This window comes from Saccostrea cucullata, unplaced genomic scaffold, assembly GCF_032062105.1.
Source record: "Saccostrea cucullata isolate Sc308-1 unplaced genomic scaffold, CSIRO_AGI_Scuc_v1 ctg1379, whole genome shotgun sequence".
NCBI lineage: Eukaryota > Metazoa > Mollusca > Bivalvia > Ostreida > Ostreidae > Saccostrea > Saccostrea cuccullata.
In genome coordinates, this window is record NW_026927240.1 from 50,977 (window position 1) to 66,848 (window position 15,872).

Here is a 15,872-nt window from a genome sequence, read left to right on the forward strand (position 1 = left end):
CGACATGTAAACGAATACGAAAGTGTGGTGTTACTAAGGTAAAATTGTTATGTAGGTTTCAGCCAATGAAATGTCAGTATTGAGAAAACGTGTTCGGTTGTATCTACGGGTGGTTAGTAAGAGTTCACTTTCTAGCGCACGCTTTCCCGAGCAAGTCGTGTTTTCGGTCATGGACGCCAGGCAGATACAGGGTGCAATTTCTGAAGAAGTTAATCGAGTTGTGTCGCGTCAACAGTCGGAATTATTGGACAATCTGAAAGATATGATGGACAGTCGTCTGACGGCGTTTCAGCAGAATATTCAACAAATTTCAACTTCCCAGATAAGTAAAATAGAAGAAAATCTTAATGAACATTATGTTTTCCGGAAAAAAGGAAACGAGAATCAATATAAACATGAGGCAAAAGTGCTAACAAAACTGAAGGAAGCAAGGGAACATTTGAACAGCGATGACGGTGTAGATTTAGCCAAAAGCAGCATAAATGAAGGTATTGAGCTGGTTAAAAATCGCCAAAAAGTCATTAAGTTAGCAGATTCGTCGCAGCTTGGTTGGAGAGTGGTTCAAGAGTATGAAGCCAATCCGATAGCAGACGATTCAGACGATGAGAAAAAGATGTACAGAGCGCAGATGAGGGCAGAGAGAAAAGTTTTCAACGGGAAGAAGAGATCTAGGTTCGAGCCTTATCAAAAGAAACCGGCAACGGTTACTCGCATGGAGACTGACGAGAAGTCAACAGGCAGTGGAAAACCCGGCAGATGTTTTGACTGTGGGGCAAAAGGGCACTGGAGCCGAGATTGCACAAAGAAAGATGACAAGTCATACAAGATAAGTGAAAACTTAGATAATGTTTTATCTATTTCAAAATTTGCACATTTTGTTGATATGAAAAATAAAAAATCTCCAGTTGGTCGCTTAAGATCACACTATGACGAGTGGGAGAAAATTGGAACAGGTAAAACAGTCCTAGATGTTATAAAGACAGGTTATAGAATTCCATTCAAAACTAATCCTGTGGCTATTGAATTGAACAACAATAGGTCAGCGAGAGATGAGCCAGATTTCGTTACAGGTGAGATCAAAAATTTGGTAGAAAAAGGGTGCGTGTCACGAGTGTCTGAAAAACCTACAGTTGTAAATCCTTTGACTGTGGCTAAAAATAAAAGCGGTAAGCCAAGGTTAGTGCTTGATTGTAGGCATATTAATCCTCATTTACACAAATTTAAGTTTAGATACGAAGATGCTATAACAGCAAAGGAAATGCTTAAGATAGGAGATTTCATGTTTTCTTTTGACCTAAAATCAGCTTATCACCATTTAGAAATATGCGAGGAACATCGACAATATTTAGGGTTTTCATGGAAAGAAAATGGAAAAGTGTCTTATTTTGTTTTTAATGTACTACCTTTTGGCATTTCAACAGCAGGGTACATATTTTCTAAAGTTCTTAGAGAGCCTGTGAAACGCTTAAGGTCAGAAGGTATAAAAATTATAACATTTCTAGATGACGGTATAGCTGCAGGCAGAAATTTTGATGAGGCATCAAAGGCAAGTAATTCAATAAAGAATCTTTTTCAAAATTTGGGTTTCTTGTTTGCAGAAGAAAAATGTAATTGGGTTCCATGTCAAAATTGTTTATGGTTAGGTCTCCAGTGGAATACAGAAAAAGGTCAAGTTTATATCAGTGGTGACAGAATTCAACGTTTAAATTCTTGTTTAGACGCTTTACATTGCGAGGTACAGAAAAATGTATTTTATTTTCATGTAAAATTTTTGGCTAAAATTGTTGGTCAAGTAATATCCATGAAAGTGGTTTTCGGTGATATAGTTAGAATGAAAACAAGATATTTATATTACTGTATATCAAGCAAAGCTAGCTGGGAATCTCAGGTAAAAATAAGTGCGGAAGCTTTGAAAGAAATTGAAGTTTGGCGAAAAAGTGTGTCAACATTGAAGAAAATGGTTGTTCAATTGATTTGGTAAGCGCATCAGATGTATGCAATTTGTATTTATATTGCGATGCCTCAGATGTAGGCTTTGGTGGCTATTTTGAAAGTTTGAATGACAGAGATGAAAATGTGTTTATGGGTAGTGTAGTTGGAAATTGGACAGAAGAAGAAGCAATACAAAGCTCAACATGGAGAGAACTTGAAACTGTTAAAAGGGTTATGAAAAGTAAAGTCATCATTGAAAACTCAGTTAAATGTAATTTCGGACAGTAAAAACGTTTCAAAAATTATGCAAGTTGGGAGCAAAAAACCATATTTACAAATTATTGCAAATCAAATATTTGATACTTGCTGTGAAAACAGTATTCGGGTTTGCAATGTATGGAAGCCTAGAACTGAAAACAAAAGGGCAGATTTTTTGAGCCGTGTAACTGACATGGACGATTGGTCAGTTCGGGATGAGGTATTTGACATTTATGAGAAATTGTGGGGAGTTCATACTGTTGACAGATTTGCAACTCATTACAATAAAAAATGTGAAAGATTTAATTCAAAATATTGGTGTCCTGGTACAGAGGCAATTGATGCTTTTACACAGGTATGGGTAAGTGAAAATAACTGGTTAGTTCCCCCGCCCATTTTTATACCTAGAGTTATTAACAAAATGGTTGCAGAGAAGGCCTCGGGTACGTTGATTATTCCAGAGTGGAAGTCATCTCCATATTGGCCTTTGATATTTGAAGGAAACTGTTTCAAACATTTTGTAAAATATTATGATTATTTACTTAATGAAAAATTAATAACGCATGGCAAGAGTAACAAATCAGTATTTGCAAAATTTCCATTGAAATTTAAGATGTTGGTATTGAGGATTCAATTTTAAAATTGACAGTAAGTGTGCAAGATTATTTAATATATGTATTCTAATGGCACTAAGTATTTTTTCCAGGATTAGGAGTGCAGTTACATGTAAACAAAGCAGTTACTGAGAGTGGCATTTCATTGGGCAGCAAGTTGGGATCTTTTACTGAGCATATGTGTGGATATCTTTTATCATCGAAGAGTGACGGTACCAACAAGGCATACAAACATAGTTTTCAACGATGGAAGAAGTTCATAAATGAGCATGAGCAAAGTGAAATTCCAGCGCAGCCGGTGCACGTTGCCTTGTATATTACTTATTTGCTAGATTCTGGTGCGTCGTATTCTACAGTGAATAGTGCTATTTATTCGATCAAATGGATGCATGAAATTAGTGGTTATTCAGATCCTACCGAAAATTCTTTTGTGAAATCGTTACAAGAATCAGCAAAACGTTTAACTGGTAGACCGGTGCGCAGGAAAGATCCAGTCGACCGGCAGATGTTACAAGATTTGTGTGATTTGTATACTGACAGTACAGATGTTCTTTTATTGAGAAATTTATCTATGATTTTGATAGCTTTTGCTGGTTTTTTGAGATTTGATGAACTGAGTTCTCTGAAATGTAATAATATCACTGTTGAAGAAAATTATTTAAAAATTTTTATTGAAAAATGCAAAAACGATCAATATAGAGATGGAAATGAAGTACTTATTGCAAAAGGTATCACAAGTGCTTGTCCATATGCTATGTTTCTACGTTATACAAAAGAGGCGGAAATTGATTTATGTTCTGATCATTTTCTTTTTAAGCCCGCTTTCAGAAGTAATGGTTTTTCAAAATTGATATTTAAAAACAAGAAGCTTAGTTATACTGCAGCAAAGCAAAATATTGTTACTCTTTTAAAAACGGTAGCTCCAAATTTAAATATTGGTCTCCATTCTCTCAGATCAGGGGGTGCAACTGCTGCTGCAAATGTTGGTGTTAATGAAAGGTGTTTACAAAGGCACGGGCGATGGAAATCGGTGTCTAGTAAAAATGTTTATGTCAAAGACTCTTTAGAAAAAAGGTTACATGTATCAAAACAATTGTTGTTGTGAGTTACATATATATATATATATATATATATATATATATATTTAGTCCCTTTCTCTCCCTTTCTTTGGTTATGTCTATTGTCAACCTGCTCGGTGCGCTACAATGCATATAACAGTGGGACGGACAACTTCGGAATGGACATTTTTCCGAACTTGCGCACCCTTTTCCTTTAAAGCTATCATCTTAGGGTTTTTTTTAAATGGTGGGGTTTTTATAATCAAATTGATTTATGAAAAAAAAAATTCAACATTTTCTGCTAGTTTTTGAGATATTTGAGTTCAAAAAAAAAATCCCATGGGGAAACATGAACTTAAAAATACCCCACAAAAAACCCCACAAAAACCCCATGGGGTTTATTTTTCACCCCATGGGGTTAAATAACCCACATTATTTTTCGTGGGGTTTCTTAACCCACATTTCACTAAAAATAAAATGTGGGGTTTATTTTCCCATATTTTTTTATGTGGGGTAAAAAAACCCACATTATTTCTCTTAATGCTTGTAATTATTAAGTAAGAATTATAAAATAAATATTGTTTGGAGTTGCAACATAAATTAAGTACAATACATGTACATTTTTTATCAACTTTGTAACAATTTAACTAATTAATTTTTTTTTTCAAATTCATTGATATAGTATAATACATTTTATCACTGCATATGTAAATTAGACATGGCATAAGCATGATAAGAAGGGAAATAATTTTTTTTTTTTTGACTGACCCATAAGTGAAAAAGTAAACAAATACGGATTAAAAGTTGGAAAGTTAATCTAATATTCCAAGTGGGGGAAAAAAATGAATATGAAAAAAGACATTGGAGGCGGTACAGGCAATTTTATCAGAAAAAACAATGTAAGAAATAACGTGACTTTGTTTACGCTAGCGTAGCTCACAGGTTATTGTTTTCACTATTTTACTGATAAAACTGCCGACTCCTCAGTCCTGTGACCTGTTATTGAACACTGTTGTGAGTTGATCGTGAATCACATAGTAATGATAGTTGTTCTACTTACATGTAGTTTAGTTTGAGCTCTGCTGTTTGTAGCATAATGGACTTGATTCAAACAAAGACAAAAACTTCTCTACTTTTCAAAGAATGTTTTTGAAATTGATTGAAAGAGACCAGATCAAATCATAACTTGTGATACTTCTTTCCTTGATAAATTCCTCATTTTGGCACCATTGTCACCCACATCTTTTTCTTTCCCTATGTATAAGTCTTACTCCAAGAAACATATGGGTGACTCTGACAAATAGCGTAAAATTCAAAGACTAAACTGTTAAATTTATCCGGAATTTGTTTTTCCGCTATACTGACAAAAGTTAAGTATATTATACTTATAGATGTTTATGCCCACTGGCCCTGATTTGGGAATAAATCCCATTATATCCCATTCTAAATAATCTGTAAATGTAGTAGCTTCTCAATCCTAAACCAGAAAAATGCTTTCTTTAAAGTGATTAAAAAAAACCAGTTCGTCTTCTTTCATCTCTTTTTTATGATTTGAATTTATTAATTCCTCTGAAAAAAGCTATAAAAGTGTTATATTGCATATAACATGCAAATAGGACCAATTATTACCTGATTATATGTTTGAATGATCATTACAATAATCATGACAAAGTACAGATTTTAAAATTGTGGTAATACTTTGATATACCCCATGTATATTTTATCTTTTAAAGCAATGTAAAAAAAAAAGAAAAAAAAAAAAAAAGGTCCATGGACCACATTGCTCACTGGAGCACTTTGGGTAGGAATTCAGTTTGGAAAGTTTGAAAAGTTTGGCCCCAATCTACCACTTAGGAAAAACATTTCTTAACCTTTTCCCCTCTATGTTTTCACTGATATTGTGGCCCCACAATACCCCTTGGGATCATGATTTAACAATTCAACTGACAGATGGACAGATGACTACATACAAACTACAAACAATTGAATTTTAATGGTTTAATTAATTTCTTATATATTTAACAACAAAGCCACAACAATGAATACAACTGAAATGTCACTTTCATGTGGTCTTCTGCATCACTTCATTGTGTAGATTATTAGGGTCTAATGTGTACTGTAAAGACTTTTTTTTTTACTGTGTAAACATGGTAAATGAATTTTTAATCATGGTAGCGTTTGGAAGGTGTTATGGAATAAAAATACCACACCAATCAAATTTACATGCAATAAAATGAAAGAAAAGACCTATAGCCTTCAAGGTTTCACCGGTCAGCATGATCAAGGACTCTAATAAATTCATACAATGAAACAGGTATGGACTGACTATATAAAATCTAATATTTATTTTTGAATATTAATTATGTCTATAAGGCAGCTATAAAGCTCCTCCGTTTTTCAATAATTTATTTAAATTTTTAAAACTTATAGCCTTGAGTAGAAAACAGTCTCTCATTTCCTTAAATATTTCAAAAATATATATATCAACATATACTTTGATAAAGTTAGAATTACTAAATACAAGAAATTTATTCCAAATTGGCTAAATATCATTGAAAAAAAAAAGATATGGTCATTTAAAGACAGAGAATTTTTACCAGGTTATTCCAGGTGTGGGAGGGGCTAATTTTATACAGGTGTGAATACCTTGGAGCTAGCAGTTTACCTGAATGGATGCACAGTGGAATACCCTAGGTGTCAAACTTTACCTGTGTTAGGGATTTTAATAATTTTAAAATAAGTAGTAAAAAGGTTTCTCAAGTATTAAAATATTGGATTATTTTTTAAGGTTTAAAAACACCCCTATCCATAAAAAAAATATTATACCATACTATAAACTGCCTTTATGAGAACTCACCAGTATATATGACTGTTTGAGGATAATCTTCCTAGGAAAATTTCAGTCCTTATTTTGCAATTTATAATTTTTGATTTAGAAAGTTCATGCTTTTACAAGAAAAATAAAACAATTCTTGCCAAATTTCATTGAAAAGGAAAAACTTATGACCATTTAAGAGTCAACACACTGGTACGATCGACTGAATATAACCTGGTGATGGATTCTCCCCATGTACATTTCAGTTTTCTTACATTTCATCATGTGAGATTTAGAAAGATTATGCCATTGCAAGAAAAATAAAACCATACCTGCCAAATTTCATTGAAAAATAAGAAAGTTAAATGACCAGTTAAGAGAACACACCTGTACGATTGACTGAATATGACATGATGATGGATTCTACCCATGTAAATTTCAGTTCTTTTACAACTTATCTTGTAAGATTTAGAAAGTTTATGCCATTGCAAGAAAAGTAAAACCATACTTGCCAAATTTCATTGAATAATGAAAAAGTTATGGCCAGTTAAGAGAACACACTAGTACGATTGACTGTGTATAACATGATGATGGATTCTCCCTATATAAATTTAGGTCCTCTTTCAGTTTTACAATTTATCATTTTAGATTAAGAAAGACCATACTTTTACAAGAAAAATAAAACCATACTTGCCAAATTTCATTGAAATATGAAAAAGTTATGGCCAGTTAAGAGAACACACTAGTACAATTGACTGTGTATAACATGATGATGGATTCTCCCTATATAAAAATTTATGTTCTCTTTTAGTTTTACAATTTATCATTTAAGATTAAGAAAGACCATACTTTTACAAGAAAAATAAAACCATACTTGCCAAATTTCATTGAAATATGAAAAAGTTATGGCCAGTTAAGAGAACACACTAGTACAATTGACTGTGTATAACATGATGATGGATTCTCCCTATATAAAAATTTATGTTCTCTTTCAGTTTTACAATTAATCATTTTAGATTAAGAAAGACCATACTTTTACAAGAAAAATAAAACCATACTTGCCAAATTTCATTGAAATATGAAAAAGTTATGGCCAGTTAAGAGAACACACTAGTATGATTGACTGAGTATAACATGATGATGGATTTTCCCTATGTAAATTTCAGTCCTCTTACAATTCATAATTTTAAGTCTCAATTCTGTTTTAAGTGGTTATAATCTGCACCAGTAAGAACATTTTAATAGAAAAGGTCATATTTTATATGTAGGCATTCACAAATTAATTTGGTAAAATTAAAAAGAAATGTTGGAAAAGTATTCCATGAAGATACAGTACATTTTAATCTGTTTTATAAGAAATATATGAAGAAGTTGAATAATACATGTATGAATTCTTATTTATGAAAATAAGTTGCAACTGATTTTGAATGAGCAAACCATGCAGCCTTACGTCAGAGGCATAAATAATACTTATTATGTCTCTGCTTACATCCAAGTATTTGGAAATTTATCAATATGTCAATGACTGTTTTCAATGGCAATAACACAATAATTATCAATTGGTAAAATTACAAAAAAAGTTTATTTATTTATTTTTTTTTTTATTTATCTATTTTTTTTTTTTTTTTGTATTTTCATCAATGAACACTTTGAAATGTGCTTTTTACTTGGAAAACTTAAAAAAAAAATTAAGAGTAGCTAGTTACTCTGAAACCAGCTATGTATACACAAATGGATATAGTAAACAGGAAACGGCTCGTGTAATGATCAGTCTGTGTGGAAATGAATTCTTGAATATATGTATATACCGGGTATATCATCATATAGACTGAAACTCTGAAAGGTGTGAGAACATTCCTTCGGGCAAAATTCTCCAATATATTTTCAAAGGTGTGAAATAGGGATAATTCATTGATTTCAATTTAATTGATCTTTTACAAATTTATACAGATTTTCAGAATTAATAAATTGAAAATCAATCTGCAATTCATCCCTTTTATGACAATACTAATCAAATGGTTTTAATTAAGACTGTTTTTCATGATTCATCACTCCAGTTAAAATCATTATAATTTAATAATTAGGTACATTGCATGCCAGTACTCAGTGGTCATTAAATAATACATGGCTCCCCCTCTCTCTCTCTCTCTCTCTCTCTCTCTCTCTCTCTCTCTCTCTCTCTCTCTCTCTCTCTCTCTCTCTCTCTCTCGACTCTGTATAAAATTATTGCACCCGCAGTAAGTTTTTTTTTTATTTTTTAATTTTTTTTTTTTTTATTTTTCCCCAGAAAATTTCAATTTTAGTTGTTGACAGGATAAGTGGAATAAAAAAACATGCAGAGAGAGAGAGAGAGAGAGAAGGGGGGATATAAAACAATAACAAAAAATTCTGTTAGTTGTACATCAACACTTGAGGGGAAGTTTGGAATAGATTAAGCATGTTAAGTATAAAGCATTCTGAAATAATCAGGCCTTTGAATTTTTTTTTTTTTTTTGGTTTACCAAATAACGATGAAATGTATAAGGAATATTGTTTAAGCTTTCCGTTAATACTCTATAATTGGTGTTGATGTACATGGTGGCACCAGTTCATGTCATACAGTTGAGTGAAGCTAATTGAAAATGTGTATATATGCTTTACATCTTAAACAGGTACTATTTTTTGTTTCTAGTTAGATTATTGTCTTTCAGTTAATAGACTGTAGACAGATGTGTAACATGAAAATAAGAATAGTAACCTTCCAGACTGCAAAGTTTCTTACATTGTTTATATACCAAGTGTTCTCCGGAGACAGCTTTTGATACTTATGAAGAATTTAAATCAAGATTCTAGAAATTGTCGTTTTTCTTTATTAAACTTTAAAAATAAAATGTTACTGTCAAAACTATTGTTAAATGAAAAATACACTAGCTTTTATTGTTTAGATGGGGAAATAATTTCAGGTTAATGAAATGACCATATGTATTTTAAATCTTTATCTTCGATCTTAGAAAGGGACGTAACTCTGTAAAGCGGATCGTATAATGCTTATATTGTCCTCAGTAGTAAGAAGACTAGATTAGTAGATAGGATATGAGACATTTTGAAAGAAAGAATTAAAACTATTATTTTATTAACAATTTATTGATTAATACAGCCTTTAATTTTGTCGTAAACGTTACAAAAGACCTTACTTCGAGATATTGACCACGATGACATCGAAACGCTTTAGGTTTGGACGGAACCATTCATATTTTTGCGCAGGGGTGTCTTAAAATAAACGGAATGAATTTGTTTCTTATTTTTAATCCGAGTTGGATTCCACGGAAATTTCATCAACCTTGTTGGTTTTATAGATATTCATAATCTTACATTATGTTTGAATAATTATAATACAGCAACTAGAGTCTGGAGTTAATCCTACCCACCCCCTTTTGCTAACTTCCGAGAAACCAATATCTACACACCCCAGATCTAGATAATCCAGTCCCATCACTAGTTGCGTTTTACTTCTGAACAAACTAACATTTTTAATGCTGAAAAAACTGACTTTTAATAAATAACTTTATATGTCCAGAGTTTGAAAACTAATAGAAAAAAAAAGATGTGAAATATGATTAAATTCCTTCAAAATCAGATCCTAATAAGAAGAATATTAAAAACTTTGAATTAAAAAAAAAGCGTACAATCTTTTGTATTACTCCTAGGTTGAGGTAGAAATGTTGAACCATTATTTTAAAACCGGAATTTATAACATTCTTGAAAGTACATGTAGACTGCTCTAAGACGGGACTAGATGACTATTATGCAATATAAACAGGAAATGACAGGTGTCACTACTTAGGTGTGGAACCGAATCCTTGTATATATACACGTGTGATGTACGTCTGGGTTACAATGTACCCCTCGGAATACAGCCCTGAGGGTGAATCTTACAATATATTTTCTATCTAGTGTGTACAGAGTGGTTCGACCATGCTCTACGCGCTGAAGTTATTAAACAATGATTGCATACATGTGCCCCCCCCCCCTCCCTCCCCCATACCTAGTACCATAAATACGCGATTTCCATGCATTTGTAATATGGGATACAATATTATTTATATAGAATAAAATTTATAAAATATAGATTAATGGGGGTGGGGTCAGTGGGTCGTAAGAATTTAACTTTTGTTTAATGATTTAGACTTTGATATTCCTATCATTTACAATCAAATAAGTCCGAAGATTGACCGGAGAGCCCATTTTCCTCGTATAAAAAATACAATTATTATTTTTTTTTTTTTTACAACAGACCGAGAAGAGTAAGGGGTATACTATTTTTGAGACATAAACGGGTGTGAACAAAAAATCTCGATTGCATATCATGTGCTAGATAGAATGTTCTATCGTTAAAATGATATTGTCCTACGGACCCAGTTGTGATGAGGGCTTATTCTAACTAATCATGTGCTTGATAAAGGGGCCGAGCAAGGGACGCTTTACGCGATCGTACATATTAGGCCAAATTTACATGTAATATGCTTGTAACGATGGATTAATAATGTGTTGATAAATAAAAAAAAAAAATAATAAATAAATAAATAAATAAATAAATAAATAAATAAATAAATAAATGAATATAAAGATTAGAAAAGTCAACAATGAAAAAAATATAAATCTACTGCAGGTGGGTTATCATGTATTCCGCACTTTAGTAAACGCTTCGCTTAATTAATAATCGGGATATATTACAACAAATATAAGATGTTTTAAATAGTTTAAGTTGAATTACAAAGATCTAACGGAAAGAATTGAAAATATATTACCGAAATTAAGTGTAAATCGCTAAAATGAGTAAACCGGGCTCGCTACCCATATTAGTCACCTTGAAAAGGACAATCGGCGATAATGATGGATAAACACAACATTTTAATTTAAAACTTTCAGCGAAGGCAAATCTTATAGTAATAAACTATGTCCGTAAATTTCATGAAGAAAGAATGTGTATTCATTCCGTTATTGTCAAAAACCCGGTTTTCAGTTTCGAAATTCCCGGCCGGCCCGGCCCGAGTTTCGCTACCCATTTTAATCACACTACAGAAGAGCGGAAAGAAAGAAGACCACCTGTCTGGATGTATAGACCTAATGATGGAATTAAGAACTTAATTTTAACAAGGATTAATTCACGCAAGTATTTAAATCAGTCTGATTGATTTGGCGTGTGTGAATTATTCCATTAACATCACAAAATGTCCAATTGGAATTCTGCTGGCAGTCAGTGTCTGAAGGAATATTAGTTTTGTTTACATGTCAGTGAATGAGTGATGTAAGTATTAGCATGCTATGAATTTGGGGGTTATTTCTTGCAAAACGGAATCAAGCTCTATGTGGTAGATATTAGGGGAATTTACATGGTCAAAAATTAATGTACCTTTTTTCAGTAGTCTGTCTTAGTCTAACTCAACACTCAAGGGAGGAGGAATATCTGTCAGGGTGTCCCATGTATCAGTAGAGTATGTCACATTGTGCCTGTCTAAGGTTATTCAAGTTCAAGTTCAGTTTATTTATGGATTCTATAACATTAGGTCTCTGTGAATGAGTTCAATAATTAATCCCCGCATGTATTTTTATGGGGTACTCAGTCTACTCACAAGGGTGGATCTTAACAACTGCAGTGATATAGATGTGAAATTTCTATTTTCCTTTTAAAAAACTGTGAACCAAAAATTATCTCTTTGAAAACAGAGTACCAATCATACGATATGTATGGAAATACCTTATTATGGAATCTTTAATATTTTTTTTCTGAATCAAGCAAATATCATTCATATCTATGTATTTAAATACTGAAGGGTGAGAAAATTGCAATTCATGTAACTATGTACATTTACAACCCAAAATGAAACCTGAACTGAAGTCATAGGATCTTCCTAATAATTATGACAGATGTTTTCTATATATATATATACAAGAATTCAAGTCTGTATTTCATTTAACCCATTGATTGATTGAATGGAAAAAAAAACAAGCAAATTCAAAGAATTGTGGTCCCCTGCTTTTGGCATCCTTATGGGTGAGATGTTATTATAATTTATGTACAACATATTTTGTCAAATGCCAGGTATCATATGTCATTGAAGAGTTACTGTAGCTCCAAAGTTTTTTTTTTCTAATTAGGTCAAACATGAAGGTAAAGGTCAAGGGGTCAGAAATCATAGCATGCTCAGAAATATCATGACAGAGACATATGACGATGTAATGGTAAAAAATCATGATAGTGTAATCTGTATTAAGAAAGGAATAATTCGCACTGGTAATACATGTGTAATTTGAACATGTTGAAAGCCCTATCTCATCTCATTCAAAAGATATGACCAAAGTTTAAGTTTTTGTGACATTGATAAGCCGACCATTTAACAGGTGACAGATGAATAAGATTTAATGTCCTCTCATATTCGCTAAGGTGGGGGACAAAAATCAAAAGAACTCATCAAAAGGGATTGACTGACCTTGACCTGATAATGCATATAAATGCTTTCTGTAAAAATAAACGTCTCCTTACAATAATTTAGATTATCATGTTTATAGTAAGAAAGTTTAAGTATCATAAGAAAAAGAAATATCATGTTTGACATACATGTAGATCTATTTCAATGAAAAAAAGTGATATTGTCAGAATGAGATCAATATTGCCTGACTGCACCTTGCAGGATGAAAATTTAGTTTTATTAATTTCAGAACTTCTTTTAACCAAAGAATTTTTGATGAATTCCAATTATATATTACTAATAATTATAATTACATGATGTATGTAAAGCCTAAATTGATTCGTTATCCAATGTAGATTTAACAGTCGAGCTGGTTGATGACAGGAATAAACTTAAAAAAAATTACTAGTAGTAAATAAGGTACCGTAAAGGCGTAGTACATGTATACAATGTATATGTTGTCTTATTTCATCATATTCATTGTACCTGCTTTTTTTGGCTGATATTAAGTGGTTATTTCAGCTTATTTTTATTCAGACAGAGTAGCATAGAGATTTATTAATTTCATTTTTCATAATATTCATTCATTCATAAAAATAATAAAGATACCTAACCTAATGATAAAAAAAGAAGAATAAATCAGATTGGTGATGAACATCTAAAGACATGATGGCGGATCTAAGGGAATACTGTAGGTTGTAATATTTTCCTTCGTTTATTGCTTTTCATATTTACCTAAGACATACCGACATGTGTTATTTGTCTCATCTTTTTTTTATGATTATGGCTAATTGATTTCAAACATTTAGCTTATAAGTCATGTATTATCATAGTCTAAATTTATGAGTGGTGGATCCAAGGGGAGTTGATATTGAATTTTTAAATACTTTGGTGGATCAAAGGATACTAATGATTTTTGCAAATTTAATTCAACGTTTAGCTAATATTTCTGTGTGTGATCATGATCTTAACTAAGAAGTGGTGGATCCAAGGAAAGTGGATATTAATTGTTTTGATAGCCATGAGAGTTGTGGTGGATGTAAGGGGAGTAGATAGATATTTGTAATGGGTCAAAAGATAATAATAATGATTATGGTTAATTGATTTCAAACGTATATAGCTTTTATGTCATGTGTGATAAAGATCTAAACTTATAAGTGGTGGATCCAAGGGGAGTGGATATTTATCTTTTTTAATTATTTGTGATTGCTCAAAGGATATTAATGATTTGTGATCATGTCTAATTTATTTCAAACATTTAGCTCGTGATCTTAATTTTAAAGTGGTTTATCCAAGGCAAGTGGATATTATTTTTAAATATTTGTGATGGGTAAAAGGACATTACTGATTCCAGCTAATTGATTTCAAACATTAAACTTATAATATATGTCATGTGTGATCAAGATCAAAACTCATAAGTGGTGGATCCAAGGGGGGTGGATATTTATCTTTTTTTAAATATTTGTGAATGATCAAAGGATATTAATGATTTATGATTATGGCTAATTTATTTCAAACATTTAGCTTATAAATATGTCATGTGTGAACATGATCTTAATTTAAAAGTGGTGGATCTAAGGGGAGCGGATATTATTTTTAAATATTTGTGGTGGGTAAAAGGATAATAATGATTATGGCTAATTTATTTCAAACTTTAACCTTACATGTCATGTGTGATCAAGATCTTAACTTATTAGTGGTGGATCCATGGGGAGTGGATATTCATTTTTTTAAAGAAATATTTGTGGTGTATCAAGGATATTAATGACTATGGCTGATTGATTTTAAACATTAAGATTATAATTATGTCATGTGTGGTCATGATCCAAACTCATAAGTGGTGGATCCAAAAGGCATAAATATTTTATTTTTAAATATTTGGGTGAATCAAAAGATTTTAATAGTTGTACTTTGTGATATATAACTGAATGAGTTCCATTAATTAAATATGAAGATATATTGCACATGAATTACATAAATCCAATCTTATTAGTGGTGAATGCAAGGGGAATGGAGATTTTTAAAAAATCCACAAACTACTAAAACTAGACATCATATAAACCTAACATATATAAATATATATTAGTTAATTAAGGAAAGAGACCCTCTTTGGACATTGTGAATTGGTTTCTATTGTGTATATTGTGTTGGTATTAAATTTTCTTGTTTCATTTTTTTAAATATTCAGATTAATTATCATCGATCAAATATTCTGTGAAGAATTTTATGATGAATGTTTCATTATGGGAGGCAACTGCCTTAGAAACCTGTTTTCATATAAATCCTCTTTTACATAAGCAAAAATTTGAAGAATGAATACATGAAAATTTGAAAAATAATAGATATTTGTTATAACTATCCACTTTTATAAAATGAGAAACAGAGAAAATACTAATGATCCATTAGTCCAAGAAAAAAACCCAAGTTTTTAGGAATTATCTTACAGTAAATATATCAATACATGGGATTTAAAACCCCATGATAAAGAAACGTGGGAGAAAAAACCCCATATGACAATATAAGCAACATATGGGTTTAAAAAACCTACATTGATTTTCGTGGGGTTATTTCCCCCATGGGGTGAAAAATAAACCCCATGGGGTTTTTGTGGGGTTTTTTGTGGGGTATTTTTAAGTTCATGTTTCCCCATGGGATTTTTTTTTTGAACTCAAATATCTCAAAAACTAGCAGAAAATGTTGAATTTTTTTTTTCATAAATCAATTTGATTATAAAAACCCCACCATT

At 31.6% G+C, this 15,872-nt stretch overlaps 1 protein-coding gene across 1 annotated transcript; it reads left to right on the plus strand.

Annotated features, from left to right (window-relative positions):
• On the plus strand, positions 1-2,220 carry LOC134273811 (uncharacterized). The gene is made up of 2 exons (XM_062756018.1): positions 1-1,550; positions 2,027-2,220. Exons 1-2 carry the CDS (start codon positions 71-73, stop codon positions 2,218-2,220), a joined length of 1,674 nt encoding a protein of 557 aa, XP_062612002.1. The 5' UTR covers positions 1-70.
• The last annotated feature ends 13,652 nt before the right edge of the window (positions 2,221-15,872 follow it).